This window comes from Spermophilus citellus, assembly GCF_964194105.1.
Source record: "Spermophilus citellus genome assembly, chromosome: 4".
Lineage (NCBI taxonomy): Eukaryota > Metazoa > Chordata > Mammalia > Rodentia > Sciuridae > Spermophilus > Spermophilus citellus.
Window position 1 is genome coordinate 34,974,120 of NC_138185.1, and position 12,569 is coordinate 34,986,688.

Genomic DNA, 12,569 nt, shown 5'->3' on the forward strand with positions numbered 1-12,569 from the left:
CTGAATACCCCTAATTAAAATAAAATGAAGATACAAATTGATTTGAAATCTGAAAAAAAGTGTTGTCATCATGATTCTCAAAAAGTTTTGGATTTTTGCTGTGTGTCAGATTTCAGATTTTCAGTTCACAATTTGCAGAGTATATAGGTCATGAAAATCTTTTGTCATGTTCTTCCCAAGATTTCAGGCAAGGTCTTACTGCTTTCCAGTAATTTGGGTTCATGAGTTTTTCTTTTGTTTTTCACACAGCTGACCAAGAGGAGGAAGCTCACCCTGAGTTCAAATTTGGAAGTGAACTTTCTGCTGATGACTTGGGTCATAAGGAAGCTGTTGCAAATAGTGTCAAGAAGGTCAGAGTCTTCATAGCCCTTTTCTTTCACAATGTGGAGCCGTTATGAAATTTTGGAAATGTTTCAACTACAAGAGGATAAAGTAGCCTATCATTCCTTTTAATTGCACAAGATAGAATTTTCTGCTGGGTGACCCAGATTTCACACATACACAATATTAAGTTAAAAAGAACATTTAAATTACTTATTAGCCATGCCCAGTATTAACCACAATTTATTTAGCCAGTTTCCTTTAAATACTATCATTTATTATGTCATTTAAATATTATTGTTTATATTATATTGTAGGTGGGTAGAGAGACACCCACAGTGTCCCAGGGACAAGGGTCACCTGTTAGAATCATCAGAAAATAACCCCTGAATATCCTTTCATCAGAGAACCACTAATTAATATTCCCCTCCTAATGTAGAGTAAGCATAAAAAATATTTCCAACCACTTATTCAATAAAAAAAATGTATTGAGTACCAATTATATTTTGGACACAGTCTAGGCTACCACCATCTAAAAGGGTCAAAACACATTTACTTTCTACCCTTTGGTAGCTTGTCATCTCCTACAGTTTAGAGACATAGATGGAAATAGACTGTGAACAGACAAATAATTATGCAGTTCAACTTTTCATAAGTGCTATTGTGAAAATAAAAACAAGTGCTAAATTGGAGACTAATGAGAATAACAAGGTGGCGGGAATAAGAAAACCAGAATCCAAAGGAGAAGGAAGAATTTATCATACACAGAAAGAAGAATAACTTTCCACATAGAGGGAACACTACAATAGTAACCACAAAGATGGATTGAAGGAGCAGCAGAGTGGATCAAGATGAGATGAGGTGGATAGCCAGCAACTAGATGATGCAGGACTTCAGAGGCTACCATGATAAATTCAAATTTAAAGTGAAATATGAAGCCATTGAAAAAGCAGGAGTCCTTGTTGTCAGATATGAGTTTTAGAAGATCGTACTTCTCACCATATTGAGACTAGTTTAGAAGGAAACAAGAGTGGAAGCAAGAAAAATAGTCAGGGTAGAAAGAGCCCCTAATGGTGAAACTGGACGGTAGAAAGAGGACAGAATGGTTTCAAGATGTAGTAAGGAACCAAAATGATACAAATCACTGATGGATTGAATGTTGTGAGTGAGGGAAAGAGAAGAAGGTGACCTTCTGGAGTACTTTTTTGAGGAACTGGGTAGACTGGAGGAGGGAAGACTGGAAAAGAACGAATTCAGGAGTTCCAAATGGGACGGGTGATCTACAATGCCTGTGAGATAGATAGTCAAGGGAAGGTGTCAGGCATTGACATTTATCTCTCAGGTGCATTTCCCAACTGTCTCTCCTTGGGTAAGTTACTTAACCTCTCTGTGTCTTCATTTCCTCATCTGCAAAGTGAAGATCATAATCCTTTTTTGTTGTTGGATTATTATGAAGAAGAGCCTGGCACGTGGTAGCACCTATGAAAGTGTTAGTTGCTGCTACCCTCTTATTTTCATCTTTGTTCTCATTATCATCATCACTAGCATCATCATAAGCTAAATCCAGAAGAGAGGTTGAGCTGGGAGTTCAACAGGTCATAGTTGATCCATGGAAATAACTGAGATGATCCATGGGGTGAGTGGAAAAGAAGGCCCAAGTAGAACACTAGGTAAAAATGGGTTCACAAGAGAGGAGCTAGGAAAGAAGAAGATATGGCCCATGAAAACTAGGAGAGCACGGTTAACCTAGTGGTTGACTGTGGAATTCTGTAGAGTTTCTGAGTAACAAGTCTCAAGAGTGTCCATTGGATTGGTAGCATGGAGGTCACTGGTGAACTTGAAGTGTCAATGGAGTGCTGGCGGGAGAAGAGTACTGGAACAGAGAAGGGATAGCAACTGTGCTTTTGAGAAGTTTTGCTCTGAATGGGAGCAGGAAAAGGGCTGGTAGCTAAAGGTAACCTGAGGAGTCAAGGGAGTGTTATTTGTAGGGTGAAGAAATCTGGAGCTTTCTTGCACACAGCCAAAGATGGTACATCAGAGAGGGAGAGATTAATCTTCCAGGAGAATAAAGGAGAATGCCTGGGAATTCCTTGAGAAGACCAGCACTGACAGGATGATGGTGATATGAAAGTGTGATCTTGATGGGAGCAAAGATACTTTCTCTGTGGCTACAATGGACAAAGATGCAGGTGGATGGATTTGGTGGCAGGAAGAGGAGAGTATAATGATGAACAAAGTCAAAGAAGCATTGCCATAGGACTATCCCTTTTCTGATCTATGAAGTACATTGAGATTGCTGTGTATCTACTAAGGCTCAAAGAGTATTGTTGTACTACATGAAGTCATCAATGCTCTCTTAGCCAGTTTGTGCTGTCATAACCAAAGTATCATAGACTGGTTGACTTAAACAACAGAAATTTATTTATTTTTCAAAGTTTTGGAGACTACAAAGTTCAAGATTCAAGTGTGTTGGCCAGTCAGTTCTTGGTGTGAGCCCAGTAATGTCTGCACATAGTAGAGAAAGAGAAAGCAAGCTCTCTCTCATATCTTCTTCTAAGTGCACTAATCTAATCATGAGGCTCCCTGCTTATGATCGGAATACCTCCCAGAGTCTCCATCTCCAAATACAGGCACTCCTTGACTTATAAAGTGATTTCGATAAACTCATTGTGAGGTTAAAATCTCATAGGCTGAAAATGCATTTAATACACCTCACCTATGGAACATCATAGCTTAGCAGCATGGTACACTGTATATTGCTGGTTGTTTACCCCTGGGATCATGTGACTGAGTAGGAGCTCTGGTTTACTGCTGCCACCCAGCTTCCCAAAAGAGCATCATACCAAGAATTCAATCAAAACGGAAGCACATTTTTGCACCGTCATACACTCAAAAAATCCTGAGTTGAACCATCATTAAGTTAGGGACCATCTATACTATCACATTGGGAATTATGGTTCCACCACATGAATTTGTTAGAGACACAAACATTGAGTCTATAGCAAATACAGAGACATGAATGCTGAGCTACTGAAGAATGACCACTTATGCTGCCATTTATATGTTAGAGGACATAGCCACATTGATTATTTTCATTTCCCAAGCCCCATGACTAAGTCACTAATGAACTTATTACAATAAAGCATCTAAATGAGTGAAAACCATCAACAAAGGAAGGAGATAGCGTTAAGAATACAGCTCGTTTGAAATATAAAACCATGAGGTCATCACATCTGCGCAGTACCTTTTTTTCTTTCTTTTGGTCCATGGCTTTCCACTAATTTCCCATCTTAACAAATACATAGAATCATAAGTTCATATATATTTATTTAAATATTTACACAAATATAACTAATAAATTTGTAATTTTGCCCTTTAGGGAAGTAAACAAATCATTTTCTTTCTCTAATTTAGACTTCAGATGACCTTGAACATGAAAACAACAAAAAGGTAACAAAATAATTCTCTCGAGCATTTTTCCTTCATTAGGATACACACATATGTGGCCCTCTAATATTGACTTATTCTACTAAGGACTGTTGTTGTTACTCTGTCCACCCCCCCCCACCCGTGGAATATCAAGCTTAGCATCTATAGGTATAATGCATCTAATATAAGAATTGGCAAAAGAAATAATTAATCACAATAATAAAATGATTAAAATCCTGATAAAAAGCACTAAACTAAGTAAGATAATTTTCCTAAAAAATAGGCGTTTAATGCAATAAGATATTTCCTTAGTTGGAATTAGCAATTTTAGTCCTCGAAGGCGGTGCATAATCATCAGCATGTTGAATATGAAAATAAAAATTATCTAATAGGTCATCAGATTCATATTGTAGAATAGTAGAAAAGTGATCTGAGCTCTCACAGCATCCATGTCATGGAAGATCCTTAGGTAGCTTCCACTGCACACCTTTTGGAGATTTCTTTTGATGTTAGTAGACATTAGCCTTATTGTAAGGAAGATAAAGTAACATTGTCATTTTCTTTTATCCTCTTCAAAGTTCATCATGATGATTGAAGTGTCTTGCTAAGTGTGTTTGGTCTATTATGCAGTAGTAAGACTGAAGACCATCTCAGGCAAAAATTTGCCTTCTACGTTGACTCTCACCTTTGGGAGCTGCAGACTGCTTTGCTATCTACAGGGTCCTATCTTATTTACAGTGAGACCCTACCTTCTCATTGTTTAAACAATTAATTTGAAAGAAGTATGGGTAAATCGAATCACAAATCTCCCAAAATGATTATGGGACAGAGTAAAATTTCATAAGATAGTGGAGTCAGTGGTACAGAGTGGCTGTTTGGTAATTAACATTAATTTGCTAAATTAACTTAAATCCACAAGGCCTTGGTCTTCTCATGTGGTCATTGGTAGGACTATAATCCTCCTGACAAATAACAATATTAATGAGGATGTGCATGCTGGTGCCTAGCACATAGCACAGGAATTATTTGTAATCATTAAAGACACAAGAAGAAATAGATGTGGCCTCTGCCCTTTTATGGAGATTTGGGGTCTGCAACTTATAAAAAATCTATAAAAACAAAATTAAATTGCATTATTTGATTATTTATCTTAGTCTATTATCAGTGAAATCAGTTTGATGATTTAGAACATTCAGATTGTTGTCATCAATAAGATAAACAAATGGTCTGACTGGTTTTTCACTCATGGGTTACATCGTGTGATTAAGCATCCTCCTAGATTCAATCTGTGCAGAAAGTTGAGCTTTTCAAAGTTGTTAACAAAATGTTGAACACTTAAACGTGGTCAAAGTGCATCAATGCCTTCTGCTATCATGTATAACTCATTAAAAACAAATGAAAAAGTTTAGGGCTGGGGATGTGGCTCAAGCGGTGGCGCGCTCGACAAAGAAGGCATGCGGCCCGGGTTCGATCCTCAGCACCACATACAAACAAGGATGTTGTGTCCGCCGAGAACTAAAAAATAAATATTAAAAGTTCTCTCTCTCTCTCTCTCACTCTCTCTCCTCTCTCACTCTCTCTTTAAAAAGAAAAAGAAAAAAAAAGAAAAAGTTTAAAAAATAGGTCAGCAATTAGGACTTTGGTCAAAATGGGGACAGAAGAAACTAATCTTCAATACAATGGAAAAAAGAACACAGACAATGTCACCAAGTTGTTAACAAAATGTTGACCACTTAAATGTACTTTTTGTTGTTGTTGTTGTTGTTTTTAATTTTTTTATTTAAGAGACCGGGCCTCACTATGTTTCCCAGGCTGGCCTTGGACTCCTAGGCTCAAGTGATCCTCCTGCCTCAGCCTTCTGAGTAGTGGGGGCAACAAGCATTATTTCTGTTGGTTTTGATAGTTATGTTCAGATTTCTCAAGGAGTAAATAAAATAATTTGCTTTCTTCCCCTCCAAAGTCATATAATTTCAATGTGTCCTATGTCACTTTATTAGGGTATTTTAAAAATACATCCTTTAAAAATAAATAAACCACCATGTATGTGGCTGAAATTGTAGAACAGTGCTACTATACCATGTGGTCCTCAGACCTTTCCCTCACCAGCACCTTATTTTAAAATTTTTAATAGTTTGAAATTATAAAATTGTAAGCCCCTGTGCCTCACCCAGACTCACTACAGCAGAAATTCCAAGGATGGAGGTCAGGAATCTGTGTTTCAACAAGTGCTCCAGGTGATTCTGTCACACACTAAAATTTAAGATTCACTGTTTTTGACTTTGTACCTCAGCTTAGGAAAATATGAATGATAATATTGCTGTACATACCTCACAGCATTTCTGTAAGACTCCAGTATCTTTTCTTGGATGTTTTAAAGTCCCTTGAAAATCTAACAACAACCCAAACACATAAAATAACTTAATATTTTCTGATTATCTCCTTTTGCATCATATGGACTATCATGGAGATTAAGTTTTAAAATTATCTTTTAACATAATTGAGATACAAATGTTATTTTGCTTCTGAATTTGTGTGTAAATTAGCTTTTTAATGTCTTTTTTAAAACCGCTTATCAATGCATTATAATTACAGATTATACTGGGATTCGTTGCTACATATTTCTACATGCACACAATATAATTTAATTTGATCAATTTCATTCCCCAGGACCTCCCCTTTTCCTTGCAAGTTATCTTTAGTAAGGAAATTTGCAGCCTGTATCTGGGAGTCCCTCTGAAGCCATCAGCTAATCTGTTCTCTTCATTGTGTTTGCAGGGCCTGGTTACTGTAGAGGATGAGCAGGCATGGATGGCATCTTATAAATATGTAGGTGCTACCACTAATATTCATCCCTATTTGTCCACCATGATCAATTATGCACAGCCAGTGAAATTTCAAGGTTTCCATGTGGCTGAAGGTAACGTCAAAGTTAAAATGCAGTAGCCTTTTTTATCTGCTTATCTTTTTTTTTTTTTTTTCTATACCAATGAGTTCCAACCTAACTTGTGCTTTTTCCTCTTTGGGGGTGGGCGTCTCTTACTTTTGTTTCACAGGCTAGATAGCCACAATCCTGGGCATGCCTTGGGATTGCATTGCCATTCTCTACATCAGCCACATGGTGGCTCTGAGAGACTATGGACTTGTTAGCTTCTAGTATTCCAAATGCTTTCACAAGACCGCTTTATTTTTTCTTTAAAATAAATAAATAAATAAATAAAATATTAGTTTATCTTTGATTGACACAAAATATTTGTACATATTTATGAGATGCAATGTAAATTTTTTATTTATATGTACATTTGGTAGTGGTTACCAGTGTCTTTAGAGAATAGATGTGGGGGAGCTGAGGGAGGTTTGTCAATGGGCTAAAATATTATAGTTAGAGAAGAGGAATAAGTTCTAGTGTTCTCTGGCACAAGAAGTGTCTAGTCAAAAGCTTGTTTCCAAAAGCATAAGAACTAATTTAAAATTTTTATTATCTTTTGTGGGTAGCAGAAGGCATCATGACCTTCAAAAATACATATTTCAGAAATTGGGGTACACATACTTGGACTCCAGATATATTTCAGAACACTTATTTTTCTTAAGTAAGCTATCTCCATTCATAGGATATTAATGAATCTAAAAGCAACTGACATGATCATGTAACACTGGCTGCTAAAGTCTGGTGACTCTGGATGTAGCTATATTTATTGCCTGTCTTTCTGGGAGGGTTTGATGGCAGGGTTTCTGAGTGCATCTTTGCTTTTCTCTTTCAGAACGCAACATTCATTATAACATGTCTTCTTTTAATGAATCAGTTGGCCTTGGCTACTTGAAGACACACGCGATTGAATTCGTGAAGTATCCTTGGGTGTTGAGTGGAGTGGGCAGTTGCACATTTGGTTGGGCAACAGTCTGTGAAATAAATCAATGGCTAATATATAAGTTTGATTGTAGAGGTAATAAAATAATATGTGTGAAAGAGCATGGCAGCTGTGACAATCTACCCAAATGAAAATTGTCCTCCAAGTCTGCAGAGTGAACTGTGGTCTCTTTCTCTCCCAAGCATCACTGGTAAATGGGAACTTTGTTCTGGGTTGCATGTAGGTTGGTCATTATTGGCCTGCACCTCTATTGTTCCAGCTCTATGTTGTTTATTTACCTCAGCTGTGATACTCTTTTTTTTTCTGTTTTCCTTAATAAGTTACACAGTTACAACAAACGGCAAATGAGTCGCATTTACCCCAAGGGAGGCAGAGTCGATTCCAGTAATTACATGCCTCAGATATTCTGGAACGCTGGATGCCAGATGGTTTCACTGAACTATCAAACCCCAGGTAGGAGCTGATACCCAGTGACCCCCAAATTCCACGAGAACACTTTGACAGGGTGGTGTTGGGAGTTGCCATCGGTTGGCTGTGGGCATGTTTTCAGGGAAGCGAACATATGGCAAAACAGTGTTTTCCTGGATTTATATAATGGTGAGAAATTCAAATCCCCAAATAGAACAAGAAGACAGTAAAAGACAATGTTTTGATTTATACTGCAATTCTTTTCATAATTGCCATGACTACTCTGCTAAACAGTATCCCCTATTCCTAAATATTTCTAATATTTCTTACTTTTGGATCAGACTTGTTATCTTTGTTTCCAGAGGCAGAAGAATTGAGTGAGAAGAATTTAAGTATTTTGGTACAGTAACTAAATCTCATTTCTCCTTTGGAAAGTTCCCTGGCTACCGCAAATATTCAACAAATTTCAAGAGCACAGTGTCACCTCACCATAAAAGTACAGAATATTACATAGTAAAACTACCCTTAAATGATATGTAAGGAGTTATATATTTTTAGAAGATCTAATCTATAAATTGGTCTTCCAAAGTATAATCAAATATGGGCTATATGTATATAATATACTGAACCTTTTTTCCTGGGTTTAGAAGGAATAATTTTTTTAAAAGTGTTTTCAAAGTTTGTGTAAAGAGCCTACGTTCACAACATTAAGATGAGAGATGACAAAAGAGAATACATAGAAATATGTCACAAAACCCACTTACTTTATGTGGGTAATTCTCAGCATGGCTTTAAAATTGTTAAAACAAAACACATATGTAAAATAGGACATAGTAATTCCACTGAAATACTGAAATGTTAAACAAAAATATGAAGTTAGAATTTGGAAGGGAATACTGGGGATGGAACCAAGCGCTGTGGGCAGCTGTGCCACTGAGCTATAATCCCAGAGCATTTTATTTTTTTTTATTTTGAGACAAGGTCTCGCTCAGAATGGTCTCCAAATTGCAATCCTCCCACCTCAGACTCCTGAGTTACTAGGATTAAGGTATGCACCACTGTGTGCAGCTGAAGTTAGAATTCTACAAAGATTTAAAAATACATTTTTTTTTCTTCTTCTTCAGTCCTTTGCTATATGAGGATACCTTCCAAGTTTCCCATTTTGGGGAGCTTTTTCTTATCTAGTGTACTGACCCTATTTGAAAATCCCTATCTTCCTCATTTCTTATTATCTGGACTAACTAGAAGGTCCTTTGACTTTCATCTCTCTGGCTTGAGCCTGAGATGACTATATTTCCCTCCTCTTGGGGGAGCCTCCTTCATGACCAGAAATTCCCCCTAGGGATTCGTCATTGTGCATGTGACCCCACAGTCCTTGCTAGATGAGACTATTACCAGGTACCAGTGTAATCCTGACTATTTTTGTCAGGACAAAGCAAAATGACACTGCTGATTTACCTACTTAAGGAAGGGTCAGGTTATGTTCTCCATTGTCAGTGAGTCCATAATAAGGATTACATGGACCTAAAGCATTTACGCACTAGGCCAGCTTGTATTTTATTCTTTAATATTAGGTTGTATGACAACATTTGGAAGAAGAAAAATCCAACCACTAACCATTTTTTTTTCCTGATGAGAAAAAAAGAAAGCAAATGCTATCTGCCTGCAAGAGAAAAATCCTGAGCCATGCCCTGACAGGGTAGGCCCCACTAGAAGAATATTCCTTAAGTCTAATGCTGTGAGAAAGCCATCAATTTCATGTTATTCTTACTTGGCTTGTGTTGTATCTCAACTCAAGTTTTGGATATTTTTGTTTTGTTTTGTTGTTGTTTGGATTGAATCTGGGGGGTGCTTAACCACTGAGCAACATCCCCATCCCTTTTTATTTTGTATTTCAAAAGACAAGGTCTTGCTAAGTTGCTGAAGGCTGGCTTTGAACTTGTGATCCTTCTGCCTCAACCTCCCCAGCCTAGGATTACAGCCACATGTCACCATACACAGTTTAATTCAAGTTTTTGTATTCATGCTGACCGTACTGGGTATCTCCAGCCTTGCCTTCCTCTGGGTGATAAGACTCATAGGTACTTCTAATGACAGCAGGTTAAACATCTCTAGTCTCAATATTAAATGAACAATTGTATAGCTTATGTATTGATTCCATTTCTAAAAGGAATTCTGGGATTATCTTTATGAAAAACATACTTTATGCTTAATTCACATTAAACACAAGGTCATTTGAAAAACATGGAAAAGAATTATGTGCCTTAATCTGAACCTGTGTTACCTCTGGAGCAGTCTGATTTCCATTGTTTAAAATCATCCTGTTAGGGTCTTGTTTATCCAGGGAGATGAAATGCTAAATTATTTTTGTCTCTTGACAGATTTAGCAATGCAATTGAACCAGGGGAAATTTGAGTATAATGGATCTTGCGGGTGAGTAATGTGATTTAAGATGTTGTCACCTAGTTTCAGGACTCCCTACTACCACTTTAATGAATGCATGTCATTTTTAATTAGGGGCTGGTGAATGTAAGCTGATTTGAGGTATGGGATAGAAGTAAATTAAAACTTTATATGGATTATATTTACAAATATACATTCTTTATCTACCCCATTTTACTAAGCAGGATTTTTTATCTACAAGTTTTCAGAATCATACATACTCCAGAGCTTAATTACCTCACTATAAATTCAATAACAGAGGTTTTTATATCTGAGGCAAGTAATGATCCATGCTCATTTGAACAATACCCAGAGACATGAGCATTAAATATGTGTACTTTTACTGATGACAAATACAGAAATGAAGTTAATTCCATGTATAATGAAATCATAGGTGTCAGGTTGAATTTATTTCAATTGAGGATAAACCTTTGTCCTCTCTTTATTCTTTTGCATGTCTTGTAAGTAGTGGTTATTAAAGATTAGTGCTATGAATTTTGTTCCAGTTTACTTAAAAAACAGTCTTTTAAAAATTTGTGAGCCAGGAAGTAAAATAGAAAATAGTAATTCCACTGAAATGCTGAAATGTTAAACAAAAATATGAAATTAGAATTTTTGGAGGAGTACTGGGGATGGGACCCAAGGGTGCTGTACCATTGATCTATAGTCCCAGACCATTTTATTTTTTTATTTTGAGACAAGGAAGGTCTCACTCAGACTGGTCTCAAGTTGCAGTCCTCCTACCTCAGACTTCTGAGTTGCTAGGATTGAGGCATGCACCACTGTGTGCAGCTGAACTTAGAATTCTACAAAGATTTAAAAGCTTTGTGGCCATTTTTTTTCCTTGCATCTGTCCTTGAACAGTACTATAAAAAATAATATCAGATCACAGCCCAAAGGCCTCAGGATTATTTCTGTGGAGTCCTGTCCCATTCCATAATGAGACTGTCAGACAATTAGTTTTTGACAGTGGCTCACCCTGTGAAATATCTTAATTTTCATTATTGAAAATAACCAGTTAAGATGCAAATTTTCTGCAGTTGTGGGTTAGGAAATGGCTCTTCAGAGTACACATGCCATACCTCTGCCTACCTGACAGATGGTTCTTTGCCAATATGCCCACATGCTCAAATGACAGCCCAGTTATCTGAAACAATCACCACATACATTCCCAAGGGTGCATTACATTTTCCTCTGCTGTGTGCTTTGAAAAACATAAAAACCATAGTTAGGAAGGAAAGAGCCAAATGCATATTAACACATGGACATTGTAAGACTCTTGCTTAAACTGGATTCTATAAGGATGGAGGAGACTCAAGATTGGCCAAGTCAGAAAGGACTCATTTTCTTTGAACACAGCATGTCCTCTGTGGCAAGTGTTATTGTCTGATGTTCTTCATCATTATCTAAAAGGGCAAAAGCATCCTCCTCCATCTTCAGGACCCTCTACCTAAAAACCGACCTCATAATTATAGATGAGGAAATAGAAGGATTAAGTGTTTCAAAAACCTTTTTTTTTTTTTTTTTTTTTTGTCTTTCTAAAGGTCTATGAGTACAATAAGCTTCCTCTGTGTTTTCTACCAGGTACCTGCTCAAACCAGATTTCATGAGGCGGCCTGACCGAACATTTGATCCCTTCTCTGAAACCCCTGTGGATGGGGTTATTGCAGCCACATGCTCGGTGCAGGTAACACCCCTGCTCATCAGATTGTGTAAATGTGTATGCAAATGGTCCTGGACAGAACCCACTGGTAAAATATTTAATGTCAAGTTGCCAGATCCTTATGTCACTTATGTCAAAATCCACCCTCCTCCCTGCGCCTTTTCCATAGAACACACATTTTTTTAACTAGTAAAATTATGAATTACTTTTGATAAGATAAACTATCAAAAAATAACTACTACATGATGAAATTTTCTATAAAATTCTAGAAAATGTGAGCTATGGTGATAGAAAGTAAATCAGTGATTGCCTCTGGACACAGTGGAAGGAGAGAAAGATTATAATAGGGCTCCAAAAATCTTGGAGGTGATGGAAGTGCTTGATACCTTAATCACAGTGATAGTTTCACAGATATGCTTACTTGTCAATTTCAATATGTG

The 12,569-nt window shown here is 37.0% G+C and overlaps 1 protein-coding gene across 15 annotated transcripts in view; it reads left to right on the forward strand.

Annotated features, from left to right (window-relative positions):
- The window catches only part of PLCB4 (phospholipase C beta 4), a 388,840-nt gene that overhangs the window by 319,346 nt on the left and 56,925 nt on the right, over nt 1-12,569 (forward strand). For 14 of the 15 annotated variants that reach the window (XM_081291650.1, XM_081291653.1, XM_081291659.1 and 11 more), the window contains 7 exons: nt 250-350; nt 3,736-3,771; nt 6,526-6,667; nt 7,509-7,593; nt 7,945-8,069; nt 10,406-10,457; nt 12,051-12,153. In XM_081291650.1, coding sequence (XP_081147776.1) covers nt 250-350; nt 3,736-3,771; nt 6,526-6,667; nt 7,509-7,593; nt 7,945-8,069; nt 10,406-10,457; nt 12,051-12,153 — 644 coding nt within the window. The remainder of the gene's footprint in view (nt 1-249; nt 351-3,735; nt 3,772-6,525; nt 6,668-7,508; nt 7,594-7,944; nt 8,070-10,405; nt 10,458-12,050; nt 12,154-12,569) is intronic. The other variant, XM_081291654.1, reaches the window with a different exon arrangement.